Source organism: Myotis myotis, unplaced genomic scaffold, assembly GCF_014108235.1.
Source record: "Myotis myotis isolate mMyoMyo1 unplaced genomic scaffold, mMyoMyo1.p scaffold_m19_p_8, whole genome shotgun sequence".
In the NCBI taxonomy this organism is placed as follows: domain Eukaryota; kingdom Metazoa; phylum Chordata; class Mammalia; order Chiroptera; family Vespertilionidae; genus Myotis; species Myotis myotis.
Genome location: NW_023416390.1, coordinates 29,895,099 through 29,911,881, shown reverse-complemented (window position 1 = coordinate 29,911,881; position 16,783 = coordinate 29,895,099). Strand labels below are relative to the sequence as shown.

The 16,783-nt window shown below is 40.4% G+C and overlaps 2 protein-coding genes across 23 annotated transcripts in view; one reads left to right on the top strand and one right to left on the bottom strand.

Annotated features, from left to right (window-relative positions):
* The window catches only part of FBXO36 (F-box protein 36), a 62,624-nt gene extending 61,962 nt beyond the window's left edge, over positions 1-662 (bottom strand). For 2 of the 3 annotated variants that reach the window (XM_036318838.1, XM_036318839.1), the window contains exon 1: positions 242-561. In XM_036318838.1, coding sequence (XP_036174731.1) covers positions 242-337 — 96 coding nt within the window. In that variant the 5' untranslated portion in view covers positions 338-561. Of the gene's footprint in view, positions 1-241 lie in introns of all 3 variants that reach the window. The other variant, XM_036318840.1, reaches the window with a different exon arrangement.
* Positions 1-16,783, top strand: part of TRIP12 (thyroid hormone receptor interactor 12) — a 128,849-nt gene that overhangs the window by 152 nt on the left and 111,914 nt on the right. For 15 of the 20 annotated variants that reach the window (XM_036318824.1, XM_036318831.1, XM_036318821.1 and 12 more), the window contains exon 1: positions 846-973. The exons of 1 other annotated variant lie outside the window; for it this stretch is intronic. The gene's annotated coding sequence lies outside the window, so the exon portion shown is untranslated. Of the gene's footprint in view, positions 1-663; positions 686-840; positions 974-1,280; positions 1,302-1,475; positions 1,599-16,783 lie in introns of those variants that run through there. 4 more of the 20 variants (XM_036318808.1, XM_036318835.1, XM_036318809.1 and 1 more) reach the window with 4 other exon arrangements.

Genomic DNA, 16,783 nt, shown 5'->3' with positions numbered 1-16,783 from the left:
GCGTGGTGCGGAGGCAGAGAAAGCTCGCCTGGGCCGAGCCGGGCGGGGATTGGGAAGGGACCGGCGGGCCGCCGGGCCGACTGAGGAGGCCGAGGTGACGAGGGAAATCTGCCGGCTGGGAGCCGGGACCGGGCGCTTCCGGCAGGCCCCAGCCACTCTCGGCCCAGCGCGGCTGGCGTTCCGGGCTCCCCCGGGGCGGACAGGTAGTTAGTCGAGAGGGTAAACCGCGGTTCGCACTTGCCTGGGAGCGGGTGATCAACATCTGGTAGTAGTCTTTGCTCGGCGCTTTGCCTTGTCCTACAATTTCGAACAGAATCTCCGGCAGCCACGACGCCATCTTGGGACGCCACCGTCGTCGCTAAGACAACCAGGAAGAGGCGGGGCTTGGTTGGGGTCATGAGGCCAAAGCCCTACTTTCAATCGAACTCTTCTTTTTTTGAGCTGGCAGGGGGTTTGTAACTTGAGGTGATGTTCCCTTTTCCCAGGGTCTCAAGGCACTCTGACCGGTAAACTTTCCACCTCAGGCCTCCGGTGACCCGAAAGGGAATTAGTTCCTGCTACCACGGAGGGGCGGGGGTGACCCCGGCGGAGGGATATCGAGTGAAGCTTCACATTTCCCTTCCTGGTCCCTCGAAGGGATCGGGAGGAGGTCGCAGGCCGCCGGGAAGTTGATCCAGGCGTTAGGGTAGGGAGGGGCGATGTGATGGGCCGCGAGTAGGGAGCGGGGCCGGGCCCGCGGACCAGTTCGTCAGCGCAAGCGGAGGGCAAAGTAGTTCCTGAGGGTGTTGGAACGGGCGGGGAGGGAGGCGGCGCAGGCGGAGGCGCACGCCGCCACGGTGCTGCGGCTCAGCTGATAATTGAAGGGACCCGAGGAGCCGCCGCCGCCGCTGCCGCTGTCTGGGGGGGTGGGGGAGCGAGTGGAAGTTACTGCCGCGCCACCGAGTCCGGACCGGAGACTTTGGGGCCCAACTAGGTAACTGGGGCGCAGTTGCGAGCGGTGGGGTCCGGCCTGGGGGAGGGGGATATGCTGAGGGGTTGGGGGGAGGTGACGGTGGGGAGGAGCTGGAACAGAAAGTCCCAGGAAGCCCGGTTGTGTCATCGCCGCGAATCGGCCCCCGCTCGGCCTGCTCCCGGCGGCGGCAGGGCCGCAGAAGGACCGGGCTCGGGGGTTGACTGGCAAGACGCTCGAGGGACACCGCGGCCGGAGGAACCTGGACTGGGGGGGAGCTGTGGGGGCGGGGGGGTCGCTGGGTTCCCCCCTCCGGTACCCCGCAATGAGGAGGGCCCTTGACGGAACCGGGGTGAGGCGTGCGTGTGTTGTTTTTTTTTTTGGAGCCCGGAGGGGGCCGGGGAGCCGGAAGTGGGCTTGGGAGCTTGGGGGGCGTCTAGGAAGAGAGAAAGTGGGGGGCCGGAAGTGCAGGTGGGAGGTGTGAAGACCGTGAGGGTTCCCCGGAAATGGGATGGGGGCCCGGAAACCGGGTGAGGGGAGGCTCCAGGGCCAGGGACGTCCCGGAAATGGAAACTAGGGAGCAGCTCGAGTGACAACAGTTGTAGCCCGCGAGGGTCAGAGGGAGAGGCCGGAGGGACTTTCGACCGCAGTAAGGGGTTTGCTGCCCGGGGGGACGGTTGAGGGCGGGCGGGCGGGGCCGTGGACGGGGTCCGCGCTGGGCAGTGTTAGTCGTGGGAAGTTGACGCTGAGGGAGGTTGACGACGAGACGGGCCTGGGCATGGGGGGGGGGGGGGGGCATGAAAAGAGCCCCAGAAACTTGGCTGAGAGGAGCGGAGCATCCTTGTAAAAAGGCCAGAACGGGAATTGGGGGGAGGGGGTCCAATTGTCACTCCGTTCGTATTAGCATTCAAAGCGACTCAGGCGATTAATTTATTTATATATGGGTTACATAAAACGTATTATACCGTTTGTCCATTCAGTTCCCCCTCTTCCTCCTCCGCCCTTCTCCACAGTGAGTGGGTTTCTACCTCAGAAACAAGTGAGAGGGGAGTTCAAATAACGAAGGTTGTAAAACCCCAAACCCTGGCCTCCGGGTCGCTCCCTTCCTCAGAGTAAGGGAAAGCCTAAATTTCTCGGAGAAACTAATGACGATTTAAAAACACACGCTAACGGGGGGAAATAAGTTAGACGTTGAAACTCCTGCGGAGGGGCGGGAGGGAGTCGGTCCCCCGTGTGCTGAGGGGGACGGAAGGGGCTGCTCCGGCACCCTTGCAGATTGGTCGGCGATAAGGCCGTTTTGTCTGGCGGAGGGTTAGCTTCAGCTTCAGCAGCGTGCCCGGCGGTGGGTACAGTTTAATTGCCTCGTTAGTTGGGGAGGAGGGACTGTACCAGTGTGTAAACATCCGTGTGTGCTTGGGGGTTGGGGGGCGTTTAAAAGCAGTGAATCGTCCTGAGTGGACTTCCCCCTGCGCCCCTGCTGTCTCCCCCCCTAGTTGGCGTTCCTGACTCTGCCTGGGCTGCCAGATCCCCGGATCCCCGGGCTTTACTCTGTTTTGTAGGCCCTTTAGTGGTGCCTGTAACTTTCAAGTCCCTTCCAGTCTCTCTAGATATTTTTCACATTTCATGTTTTAAAGACCCGTGAAGTTGAGGCTCAGAATCTCCTCTCTAAAAACAAAACAAAAATATATACGGGTTAGAAAGTTGAAAGAGCTATCTATTGACTGGGGTGAAAAACCGAGTCTTGGAACAAAGGTCCTAGTTGTTAGAGAAAAAGGCAAGAGGCCTATATATGAGGCCTGTGTGTCGCATGTACACAGGGGATAGGGGCTTGGAGAAGGGACACAGGGTTGAGGAGTGGAATTATCAGAGGTTTAGAGACAATAAATTACAAAGGGTGTTAGTGAGGCTTATTTTAATATTTACATCATGCAAGGAGGTTAATTTTAAGTGTGAATTTTGGAATAAGCAGTTTCTAATTTTTTTTGAAACTCCCCTATCCATATTCAGCCCCAGGAATATTGAATTAATGTGGCTTTTATAACATCTTTGTGAGATTGTTTAGGGAGTTTTTTTATTTTTTATTTTATGCTTAAAAGAGCATATTAACATGATTGGGGTTTGTGGGCTTTTTCCATAACTGCCTTTCTATGAATGTGCCAGTATCCGTAAGAATTGAATAACTGTAATTAAGATTATCATTTTTTCCATTTGCTCCCCAGTTTTTCAGGAGTTTGAGTGGCAAATCTGCTCAGCTGACATTTACTATTTAGTTTGTGTCTATAAACAGACATTTTATTTTAGTTTTTCATTTACTTTCTAAAAGTTTTAAAATATTTTTGGCAGTTAGAGTTCTAGAAGGTGCTAAACTAAAATAATTATATTTTTTAAATGAAGGGGATGCTGGGCCAGGGTAAAGTCAATGTTTTTTCCCAAGTAAATTTGGAGTAATGTTTAACATTCCATTCTAACTTTAAGGTTACTGGATTTATGTTATCTCCATAAGGTTTTATTATCCTATTTTAAAGACTCCATCCTAACAGACACATACTGGTTTAGGAATTCATACCTTAACAGTAGGTACCTGTGTGACCTTGAGCTATTCACTTACCTTATCTGGTCTACAGTACTTCTTTATCTGTAAAACCGGGTACCTCGCTGGGTGGTTGTGAGACTCAGTGAATATAATGGTTGTGAAAAACAACAAACAGCTAAATAAGTGTAAGATATTATTTTAAGAAAATAACATTAGTTATTTTGAGGTCATTAAGAATAACAACAGTTTCTGCTCTGGCCAGTGTGTTCAGTTGTTTGGCATATCCTTTATACCAAAAGGTGGCAGGTTCAACCCTATTCAGGAGAGGAGGCATGGGTGTTTCTCTCCCCACCTTTCCCCTCCCTCTCCCTGTCTGAAAAATCAATAGAAAATGAAAAGAAGAAAAGTTTCTTATCAGTGGTGGTGATTGGGGGAGGTTGATGGTAGTTTGAAGATAAGAAGTTACAGCACTTTATAATTTTAAATTGCTGCTAAAGTAGTGGAACTTGTGCCCGATTTCTATCTGTTGAAGTAATTTTTGTTTTGCATCAACATGCTAGGTAATTTTTCACCATACAGCCTACTGAATAAATTTGTTAACCCTCTTTAGAAAAATTTCAAACAAAAATTTCTTTACATTTTTATTATTGTTATTTTTTGTCGGAATTTTCTTTCTTTCTTAATCCCTTCATCTTTTTCACCCAGCTTCCCCAATCCCCCCTCTGACAGCTGTCAGTTTCTCTTTTGTTTGTTATTTTGTTAATTAGATTCACATATAAGTGAAATCATATGGTACTTGTCTTTCTCTGACTGGTATATTTCACTTAGCATAGTACTCTCCAAGGCAATCCATGGTATCAGAAAAGGTAAGATTTCCTTTTTTTCCGGCAGAGTAGTAATCCATTGTGTAAATGTACCACAGCTTTTTTTATTCACTCATCTTTCTACTGAGGGGCACTTGGGCTGCTTCCAAATCTTGGTTATTGTAAATAATGCTGCAGTGAACATGGGAGTGTCTATGTATTTTGAATTAGTGTTTTGGGTTTCTCTGGGTATACTCCCAGAAGTGGAATTGCTGGGTCATAAGGCAGTTGTTTTTAAGGTTTTTTTTGTTTTTGTTTTTGTTTTTAAATATAGTTTATTGATTTTTTACAGAGAGGAAGGGAAAGGGATAGAGAGTTAGAAACATCGATGAGAGAGAAGCATTGATCAGCTGCCTCCTGCACACCCCCTACTGGGGATGTGCCTGCAACCAAGGTATATGCCCTTGACCAGGCCGATGCTCTATCCAATGAGCCAAACCGGCTAGGGCTGTTTTTAAGTTTTTGAGGTAACTCCATGTTGCTTTCCACAGTGGCTGCACCAGTCTGCATTCCCACCAACTGCACTAGAGTTCATTTTCTCCACATCCTCGCCAACACTTGTCATTTTTTACATTTTAATTATTGACAAAATATGTACCTAATCTTGGTTTGTGGCTCTTCTGAAACTTTCTAATGGAGACTACAATTAAGGAACATTTCTGAATCTCAATCTTTTTTTTTTATAGAGAGTCTAGGGAGGTTTTTTTATTTTTGTTTTAATTTTAAATGGATGGGTGGGAATCTTTTTGAGCAAATGTGGTAACAATTGCCCTTTTATTTTTTCTTATTTTTATTGAGGTAATTAGATGGACTCAAGTATAAAATGTGACCAGCTTGTTGCTTCTCTCCTTCACTCAAGCTCTTGCTACTGCCAGCCTGACCCTGCACTTTTCCCTCATTTAAATTGTTTTCAGGTTCATTTCAACTCACCCTTCAAATCACTTTCTCAAGACTTTTTATTTTATTTCTTGATTGTCTAGGTATGCTACATTTTGGGATTATAGTGCTAAATTTGTTGGTATGTTGCTTTTTCTAGTTTTTTTTTTTTTAATTAAATTTATTGGGGTGACATTGGTCAACATGAACATAATAGGTTTCAGGTGTGGGTTTCTAAGCACTTTGCTTTTGTTTCCATGCCTGGATTATAGGCTTCCTGAGGGTAAAAATGTCACCATGTTCTTCATGAAGGGGCACTCATAAACACAACTGAAAATAATACCTATTTTCCTTTCCACTCCAAACCAATAAAGTTAGCCTGGGCTTGCCTACTATGTAGTCAGTCTTCCTGCTTAGAAAGGACCTTGGTCCTAACAGATTCCTCAGGGTGCTGTTTGGTTTAGTGATCACAGCCTCTTCAAATCGTCCTGACTACTGTGACATCAGAGTGCCTAGATCAGGGGTCCTCAAACTTTTTAAACAGTGGGGCCAGTTCACTGTCCCTCAGACCGTTGGAGGGCCGGACTATAGTTTAAAAAAAAACTATGAACAAATTCCTATGCACACTGCACATATCTTATTTTGAAGTAAAAAAACAAAACGGGAACAAAAACAATATTTGTATTTTCATGTGGCCCGCGGGCCGTAGTTTGAGGACCCCTGGCCTAGATAGAGTGCCAGAATAAGAATTTGGTGGGTAATACACAATAAATATAACTTGTAGATTGTTACATAATCTTGGTGTTTGTAGTTCTTAACATGTAATAGCTTCATGTTTGTGTATTTTTTTTATAGTGCTTGTGTATAGTTCAAATAGCTGTTACAGATTTTTCAAAAACAAAACCTTAGCCATTATTCTTTATAATTTCTACCTTGTCTGCTAGTTTACTTTGTACATACTGGGGGCTTGCTGCTGAACCAGTCTCTTGATTTTGATTTAAGTAAAATTTAATTTGGCTAATGTCCTGGATTTTTAAAAATGCAGTTCCCTAGTACACCTGAAACTTATATAATGCTATTAACCAATGTTATCCCAGTAAATTTAATTTTTTAAAATGCAGTTCTTTAAATCTAATATCCTAATTTATTGATAGTTTCAGGTTATTGGGAAAAGAAGTTTGTTTCTCACCGGTCACCAACCAGTGTTTGGCAGGCCACTGGTGGTCCATGAGGTCCGGAAGGTTGACAACCTAGACCAGTGGTTGGCAAACCGGGGCTCTTTGGCCCCTTGAGTGTGGCTCTTCCACAAAATACCACGTGCGGGCGTGCACGTACAGTGCGATTGAAACTTCGTGGCCCATGCGCAGAAGTCAATTTTCGGCCTGGGCGAGTCTATTTTGAAGAAGTGGCGCATTAGAAGTGGGGGTATGTTTTCTGAAGTCGACCCCTCAGATTGATGACATTTTTAGCAAAGGCCAGCTTAGGAGTAAGGTCAAATTAAACTAATATGTCTCAGGCGCTTAATAGTTTATCTCAGGCCTTTTAATATGTTTCATTGATTTTTTTACAGAGAGGAAGGGAGAGGGATAGAGAGTTAGAAACATCGATCAGCTGCCTCCTGCACACCATGTACTGGGGATGTGCCCGAAACCAAGGTACATGCCCTTGACTGGAATCGAACTTGGGACCCTTCAGTCCTCAGGCCGATGCTCTATCCACTGAGCCAAACCAGTTAGGGCTATCTCAGGCCTTTTAGATTTCAGTTGTGGGTTTTATAGTTTCATTAAATTGGATTGGACAGAAGAAAAAGGTACTTGTCTGTTATTCAGACTCACCTGTTTTGTCTTGAGTGTGCAGACGCTGTTGGACATAGACAGTTTTATGGTTATGCTTCATTTAAAAAGCCATTTTAGTAGCCTAGAGTAAACAAGCTGCTACTCTGTTCTTTACTGAACAGCACTGTTCAAGGGAGTATCTGATGTGAAGAAGGTAAAAGACTTGGGTTCCAGTCCTGATTGTGTCTTTTTTATCTTTGTGTCCTTGGGCAAATAATTGAGTTTCAAGTGCCTCATCTGAAAAATGTGGTTTATTGCCACCTAACCTAGAATTAATTGTCATTTATGTGCTCAACACTGTATTTAGGAAATTAGGTTACAAAGATGGATTGGAATACATGACCCTTCCTCCATTGGTTCAGTTGCAGTATTGACCATCATCTTATCAAACATACATCATACATCAAAAATATTTGAGTATACAATAATATTCCATAGCTGATTATGAATTCCTTTCAGTGCCTGACTCATAATACAAACTTTTTAAATGTTTATTGAATGAGTAAGCATTGTGAGAATAAAATACTATAAGTGAAAATATATTGTAATGATTTAATGTCCTATTTGTTTTGATAATTATTTTGGATTATTGTTAATGCTAAAAAGTCTCCAGGAGTTTTATTTTTAATCTGTTGGTATATATTTTAGAGACTGCAAGTTGCTTTAAATCATACATATTAAAAAAAATTGGGCAGGCCATTTTATATTATCTTTTTTTTTAACATATATTACCTGATCATTTAAATGCGACATTGGGGACCTAAATATATTTTTATGCAATGTGCATATTTATTAATTATAAAATTGAGTTTTATATATCATTTCAGTTTATTCTCTTTGTTCCTTATTTGTTTTTATAAATGTGATGTCATTACCCATACAGGATTTTGAAGGCTCTTTTTTTTTTTTTTTTTTTTATATATATTTTATTGATTTTTCACAGAGAGGAAGGGAGAGAGATAGAGAGAGTTAGAAACATCGATGAGAGAGAAACATCGATCCCCACCGGGGATGTGCCCGCAACCCAGGTACATGCCCTTGACCGGAATCGAACCCGGGACCCCTCAGTCCGCAGGCTGACGCTCTATCCACTGAGCCAAACCGGTTTTGGCTTGAAGGCTCTTTATAAGCTGAATGGTCTGTCAACAAGTATTCAAGACTTGAAATTAACAGCATTTCAATTTGTATGTTAATCAACTCGTTGGCTGTCATAACCACTGAATTTTCTACCCTGACTTCAAAATTATTACTCATGCCACCTGTGGGTGGCATTCTGAATAAATAGATCTACCTTGTGTCATCTTCTTAAGGTCAAATTAACTCATTTTGAAGTCCTTCTACTGGTAAACATGTGTGATGCCTTGGAAACCCAAAGTTAGTTTTTACAGATAGCCGATCTAAAATTCACTGTTGAGTTGTAATTTAAGATGCTTTGTCCTTAGAGAGCAGGTTCATGGAGATCATATGGAGGGCCTCCCCCCACCTCCTTTAAAAAAAAAATTATTGAAAATCAAGTGCTTATAGTTAGTTGCCTCATAAATAGTAAATATATGAAAATGCTGCAACTTATGTTACGGCCCCAGTATTTGTTTTGTACCTTGGCTGCATGCAGTCAGATTGAGCTGCTTGTTCCTCTCTCTGAACATACCCAGGAACTGCAGCACACCTGGTTTTGATTGTCTGGATTAAAACCCCTCCACCATCTTATATCTCTTATTGCTACACATTTTCTTCCAGTAGCTTTTGTAAAATTTTTATTCTTCACTCTTCTCCCTTCTACTCCTTTCTATGACATTTTATTTGTCCCACTTACGTCATCCACAGTTTGTCTTATTGTTAATTGTTTACATCTTCTCTACTAGATCTTTGGCTTCTTGGGGTAAAGGTCTCATTCTTCTATCCCCACAGTGGCTGGCACAAGGCTCCTAACATAAATTCATTGTATGTGGTAAGTGTTAGACTTTGTTTTGGTGACACATTGAGAAACTATATTGGGAAATAATATTAGCATCATTTGCCTTAGTTTATTGTCAGCTTGCTTATTTTACGTTTTCAGGGTTTGGTAGCTGAGGTTGGATCCTAGAGTATAAATTTGTCAGAATTAGGCTCATTAAAATCAGCTACTTCGGGATTGTTAAGGCACTAGACTATTTTAGTAACTTAGTTTCCCCAGATTTAGCTTTTGGGACGTTTATTAGTAGATGAAATACATATTAAGTGCTTACTGTGTACCGTGACTGTTGGGAGGAATACGAAGGGGACTTAAGACCTAGTTCTTGTCCTCTGGGTTCTGTTAATGTTTCATTTACTTGATAATCATGTACTTACTTGGTAACTATATATAGAGAAGTATTCTGTAGGTATTCTAAATGCAGGCTTCCTGCATTTAGAAAACCTGATAATGAGAATCTAAATTAAAAAACATGAATTAGGGTATGAGTTTTGTTTGGCTTTACTGTATTGTTGGAAGCAGCTTCACTATACAGAGATTTCATCAGCAACGTGTGTTTATTTCTGGTTCTATAAAAGATCTATCCTGAGGAGAAATAAGAGACATAAAATGAGATCTATTATGTTGAAATATACTTTATTGAAGATGAATTCAAATTAATGACAATAGAACACAACATGTAAAAGAAATACAAAGTTGAGTTTTATACAGTGGGTACTCAGAAATTTAGAGAGATATTCAATACTGGGTTGAAGTTTCTGAGGAATGCTTCATGGGGACAGGAGGGACTTGAACTGGTCCTGATTGGGTAGCTATAGAAGAATGGGAGCTTAAAGATGTAATTGTGGTGAGGGTCTAATGGTAAGATACACTGGCTCTCTGGAGTATAGGGTCCATATTGATGAAGCAATAGAATATGTGGGCTGAGATTATTGAGGTCCTTAAATGAGAGATTAAGAAATTAGATTTAACAGATGGTTAAATTTGTTGATTCCTGAATAAACAAAGACATGAAAAAGGTGTAAATATATTTAATTTATAAATGAACTGAAAAGAAAAACAAAAGTGCTTTTAGATCTTATTTATCTTTTCATGCACTGCTTCCCTTTTTGGATTGCAGATAAGGTTTTTTGTAAGTTTTGGGGCCATACGAGCAGTGGAGGTTAAACTTGTTCAGTTTTCCTGTGTAATAGTTAAAGTAGTTTTGCTCAGTAAGGAGGAGTTGGTTAAGTGTCTAATGAATCCTGTTGCTCCTCAGGTTAGTCACAAATTTTTTTTTTTTTTTTCGTTTTTGTTGTTAATCCTCACCCGAGGATATTTTCCATTGATTTTTTTTAGAGAGAGCAGAAAGGAGGGGGAGAGACAGAGAAACATCAATGTGAGAGAGACACATGGATTGGTTGCCTCCCGTATGTTCCCTGACCAGGGCTGGGATCAAGCCAAAACCTTATATGTGCACTGGAATTGAACCTGGGACCAGTTAGAGCCATAGAATTTTTCCTTTAGAGCAGCGGTTCTCAACCTGTGGGTCGCGACCCTTTGGGGTCGAATGACCCTTTCTCAGGGGTCGCCTAAGACCATCGGAAAACACATATATAATGACATATTGTTTTTGTGATTAATCACTATGCTTTAATTATGTTCAATTTGTAACAATGAAATTGGGGGACACCACGATATGAGGAACTGTATTAAAGGATCGCGGCATTAGGAAGGTTGAGAACCACTGCTTTAGAGCAAGCATGTCAAACTCGCTGGCTGCATGTGGCCCACAAGGTATATTTATGTAGCCCAGCCAACAAAACGGTATGTAAGAAATGTTTTAATAAAAATTTCATAACTTAATTTTTACAATTTTTACAATACATAATTATTAATAACGAACTATAACGTTTGCTAATGACTGATTACTATAATCGTGTTGCATTCATTTCCCTTACACGCCTTACATGCAGGCTCACCATTTTTCTCCACTAATACTTGCAGCGAATATTTTAGCAGCCGATTGCCATGTCATTAGTCTTGTACTGACTTGTTTGGTGTGCACAACAGGAAATATTTCACTTTCGGAGAACAAAAATAGGTTTACTTGCATTATGCTTATTTGTGCAGTTATTCAGTGTCTGGTAAATTGTTCAAGAAAATTAATTTTTATTAAAATGTTCTATTTTATGTTTACGATTACTTATTTATTTCAGCCCTTTGTATTTAGCATGTCTCTATCTAAATATATCTACCTTTCTATGAAAATTGAAGCTTTTGGTTTCTTTTGGCCCATATAAACTTAAACCTTGTTTATTTGGCCCATGTTAGCCTTTGAGTTTGACATGCTTGCTTTAGAAGAAGCTGGCAATCATTTCATCTTGACACATTCAACTGTATTCAGAAGTTTATGTTTTAAATTTTGAGTATTGTTTGATAATACATGATTTTTTGTGAGTCACACAGTAATTTGTCATTCTTATTTATAGGACAAACTTTTTGCTTGGCATCTAATGCAGTGAAAAATGTTTAAAGCAAAATTGAATTGTAATAAGTACTTAGGCACTTTAAAAATGCAAATCAATATTACCCAGTTTAATCAAGTTAAATATTTTAATTCTGGTTGATGTCATAGTAGACTATTAGTTATCCCTTCCACTTTTTTGAAAGTATGCACAACAGGACTTTAAAAATAGGAAGTGAGGCTAGATGGTGGTTGAAGAGAAAATAAAGAATAATATTCAGGGGTCTGGTAACCATATTTACCTTTCTTCGGTAGCTTTTGTTTTCTAGTGTGTTCTTGTAGATTTGCTGACTACAGTCTGAATTAATTTGATTTTTCCTTATGTGGAGATAGCAAAGATGCTAACTATTAGTGCAAGATAATGGTTTAATACCTGTGAAGGCTATTTGTATTGGCCAAAATTTGGGGGGTTTTGTGGATTTTAGAATAAAAATATTTGTGAAGTGTGTATTTTACTGCTATAGTAGGTAAGAGTGCCTGTTTTTCTACAAGACAGGCAGCTTCCTTTTTTTGTCTTTATGAAGCAGATATTTTCATTTCTTCTACCCACCTAGAGAAAACTGCTTAGTCTCTAGAGAAAATTTGACCTATCTCTGCCCCTCCTTCCCAGATCCAAAAGCATTTGTGCCCTTCTCCCAGTAGATGGCAACAAGTAGTCTGAATTTTGGGAAGACTCAGTAGTTCTTAACTTTGTGATCAGACCTGTTTGCTGAATATTTCTCAACTGTCATTAGGAACTTCGTGTTGGTTTCCACATTTGGGGCTCAAAATATTCTGTTAATTGCCGAATTCATCTTTTTTACTCTATTCTTCACCCTGTCTTTTGAAAAGTTTTGCTATTCCAGTTGCCGCTATGAAGTAAGACTTGGGGAATTTCAGCCTTTGGTGTAGTACACTGTAAGATAATCTGCTTCTGCCTCTTCTAACCATCTAGTATTACTTTTCAGCTGCCTGTATATAAGGCCGTGCCACTCCTCACCCCCCTGACCCCCCCCCCACCCCCCCAACACACACACGCATACACACTCCCCAGTATCTTCTCATTACACAAACTTAAGTTCTACTGAGAGGAATTACTGAAGAGATAATAGACCATCACTTGGGATCTTTGTTGTAGCAGATGTTCTAAATAATAATTTATATTGCTTAGATCTGCTAAGGAATCGGTAAACTTAATGTTTGCCATAATAGCAGCATTTCTCTCTTGTGGGGTGGGCTTCTACTTCATTCCTGTGTTTATTTACATTTAGCTTAATGCTTTGTTTCTTGTTACTAAACATTTAATTCATAATTGCACAATTAACTTTTGAGAGTTTACCACATTTAGAGAAACAAAACTTTTTCAGGATGCCTGCTGAGTTTATTTATATGTTTAATTCGATAGTAAGGAATTTGGGAAGCTTCTATATTAGGAGAGTTTTAACGTTAGGAATGGCTTAATCTGTAGTTCCATGGAATGTAAAGTCAAGAATTTACTAAAGCAGTAGTTCTAAAAATTCTGCAATTATTTCTGTTTTAAGGGCTAGTATAATTATGTTGCAAGGGAAGAAATTATCTTGGTTTCAGTAACTGCTTGCTGTATTTATCTTATTTTTTAAGTAAAGCAAAATGGGGTTTATTGAAGATATACTCCAAATGAGAAGTGGGTCAGCCTACTACTTATAGTTTCAAATAAGTAAGGTCAGTGTAGGGTGTACTAGTATTTTAGCTATCTTTTTGATAGAATTTCAGACTTATAAAAATGTTATGAAAGTATTGTAAGGAATATCCCATACTCTCTTTGCCCACTTTCAAGGTCATTTTTTAAATTGTTAGATGATAAATTTGTTTTCTGTTTTAAGTCAATGAAAGCTTTATTTTTTAAAAAAGAAATATATGTGGTAAAAATCTGGAAAAAGGTTAATACAGTAAACACATTTTTTCCCCATGTAGCTCTTTACCAATCATTGTACACTTGTTAACTTGTCAGAGTGAGGTGAATGCACTGTAATGCTTTGTTCCTGACTCTTGTTAAAGCAAAGTTTTTAATGAGATGTCTCCCTCCTTTATCTTTTGTACTAATTTGGGGAGTGTTGTATTATGAGAGGAATATTCACGTGCTTGTGGCAGTCCATGGGAAGAGTTGGAAGGCTCCTTATGACTTATAGGTCCTATGTGGTCTGGCTCTTGAGCACCTCTCTAATGTCATCTCCTCCTTTATCCTTTTACTGGCTCTTGCTGCCTGGAATGCTCTTCTAGATCTTACATGGCTACCTCCTCTTGCATGAGGCTCAGGTATTACCTCTCAAAGAGTTCTTAATTGATCACTCTCTCCATAATAGTTCCTTCATCTGATAGTAACATTTCACCTGTAAGTAATAGAAAACTTGATAACAGGGCCTTCAACAAATTGAGGGTTATTTTTCCTCATATAGTGTGGTTCAGCTGCAGGATGATCCCTGTGAGGACTTACCTCTGCCATTTTTAGCAAGTGCTTCTCTTGGAAACCATCTAACTGGCTTGAAGTCAGTATGCCCATCATTTGAGGCAGGAAGGAGGAGAAAATGATGTCTTTTTAAATGCTAAATGCAAAAGTATTTCTACAGGATGCCTAGAATACCTTACCATACCTCTTACTAGGGAGAAGTAGGTCATACTTCTGGCAAAAATAAAGTATAATGGTATGTTTGTACAAATATAGGTTTAGACCACTGCCTTTTAAATTCTTTTGATCTGCAATCCATAAGAGATGCCCTATTTTGTATCACCAGTGTATTAGTAGATATATGTATGTAACTCATTTCACAAACAATGTTTAATCATAATGTTTGCTATTTTCTGTTCTCTGTTTCATTTGAAACTTCTGGTTATGACCTCATTAACCTTTTTTGTAGTGTGGACCCTTTAGTAGTGTGAAGCTATGGATCCTCAAAATAGTATTTTTAAATTCATAAAATAAATGCATAAGTCAAAATCCCAAGTATATCAGAATGTTGAAGTCTAGCTTTCAAACTGTTAAACTGGTTTGTTGTAATATAGCAATACATTTCTTTGTTAGTACTTAATAACATGGTCTCGCAGCTGTTCAAAGTAGTGATGGTGTAAATTATATTTTGAGGTATCCTCAACAATTGCATTGTGATATGATAATATCTGTGATTTTTCTTGGTGCATTGTCAAAGGTGCTGGCAGTAATGTTGTGGTTTGTTGTTTATTCATAATAGAAGGGAATGCTAAATTTAACTAGAGGTTAGTGAAACTATTATTTTTTTAATCCAAGTTCATGAACTCATTATGCACCCCTGATCCAAATTGATTTCAAGACTCTAAGTTTGTAGTTTTGAGAAAAATACTGACTTTAGCCCCATCATGATTCATCTCCTAGGGCCAGGGGAGTAGCCTTCTTCCTCAGCAGTGATGGGATTTGTATCTCCTTTAGGGCAGGATTCTTTTAACAGGGAAGAGAGGTGTGGGGTACATGGAATTTGGGTAGGGAACAGTATCTTCTATTTTCTCCCCCTTCTTTACACTCCTTCCATATTGCTTAATTTTCCTCATTGTACTAATAGTATTTGCTGTTTGTCTGTCTCCCTAGTAAAATATAAATTCTGCAGGGAAGAGACTGAAAATGTGAATTGTTTGCTATCATTAACTTGATTTTTTAAACTAGCTAGTTAAACACATTTCAAAGTTTTCTTAAAGCAGTAGTTTTGATTTATAAGATGCATCAGTTCCTTTTGCACAGTTGGAATGCAAACATATGTTGACTGAATACATTTTTTTCTGGTCTACATAACTATCTCGATATCTATTCCTCAGTCTTTAGGTTCTTTTAAAAAGGTCCATCACACCTGTCAGAACAGCTATCAATGAACCCACAAATGACAAGTATTGGCTAGGACAGGGGTGGGCAAACTTTTTGACTCAAGGGCCACAATGGGTTCTTAAACTGGACCGGAGGGCTGTAACGAAAGCATGGATGGAGTGTTTGTGTGAACTAATATAAATTCAAAGTAAACATCATTACATAAAAGGGTACGGTTTTTTTTTTGTTTGTTTGGTTTTTTTTTAGTTTTATTCATTTCAAATGGGCCGGATCTGGCCCTGCGGGCCGTAGTTTGCCCACGGCTGAGCTAGGACATGGAGAAAAGGGAATCCTTGTGCATTTTGGTGGGAATGCAGATTGGTGCACCCACTATGGAAAACAATATGGAGGTTTCACAAAAAATTAAAAATGGATCTGCCTTATGAGCCAGCCATTTCACTTCTGGGTATTTACCTGAAGAAACCCCAAACACTAATTCAAAAGAGTATATGCACTCCTGTGTTCACTGCAGCATTATTTACAATAGCCAAGATATGGAAGCAAACCAAGTGCCCATCAATAGATAAGTAAATATAAAAAGCAGTGGTACATAGTATACCCAATGAAATATTACTTGACCATAACAAAGAATGAAATCTTACCATTTGCAATAGCATGGATGGACCTAGAGGGTATTATGCTCAGTGAAATAAATTAGAGAAAGACAAATGTTACATGATTTTACTTATATGTGGAATCTAAAGAAGAAAATAGATGAACAACCAGAATTAAAACAGATTCATAGAAACAGAGAACAGACTGGTGGTTGCCAGAGAGGGGCGGGGGGTTGGAAGACTAGGAGAAAGAGGTGAGGGATTAAGAACTACAAATTGGCCGAAACCGGTTTGGCTCAGTGGATAGAGCGTCGGCCTGCGGACTGAAAGGTCCCAGGTTCGATTCCGGTCAAGGGCATGTACCTGGGTTGCGGGCATATCCCCAGTAGGAGATGTGCAGGAGGCAGCTGATCGATGTTTCTCTCTCATCGATGTTTCTACCTCTCTATCTCTCTCCCTTCTTCTCTGTAAAAAATCAATAAAATATATTTTTAAAAAAAAAGAACTACAAATTGGCAGTTACAAAACTACCAATAGGGATGTAAAGGGCAGCATAGGAAATATAGTCAATAATACTGTAATAACTATGTATGGTGCCAGGTGGGTATTGGAAATACGGGAGGAATGCTGAAAGGTATATGATTGTTTAACCACTCGGCTATACACCTGAAACCAATACAAAATAATATTGAAAGTAAACCGTAATTGAAAAGAAAAGTTTTGTTAAAAGGTAAACTGGTACTTTTGGATTGCAGTATTTTGTGAGTCCTAGAAGAAGGTGTTTTGGAACAGATGAGTGACAGTATCCATGTTGGACTTAATTAGTGCTATTTTGTGTGCTTTAGAAAAAGCCGTAGTGTTTAGCTTCATCC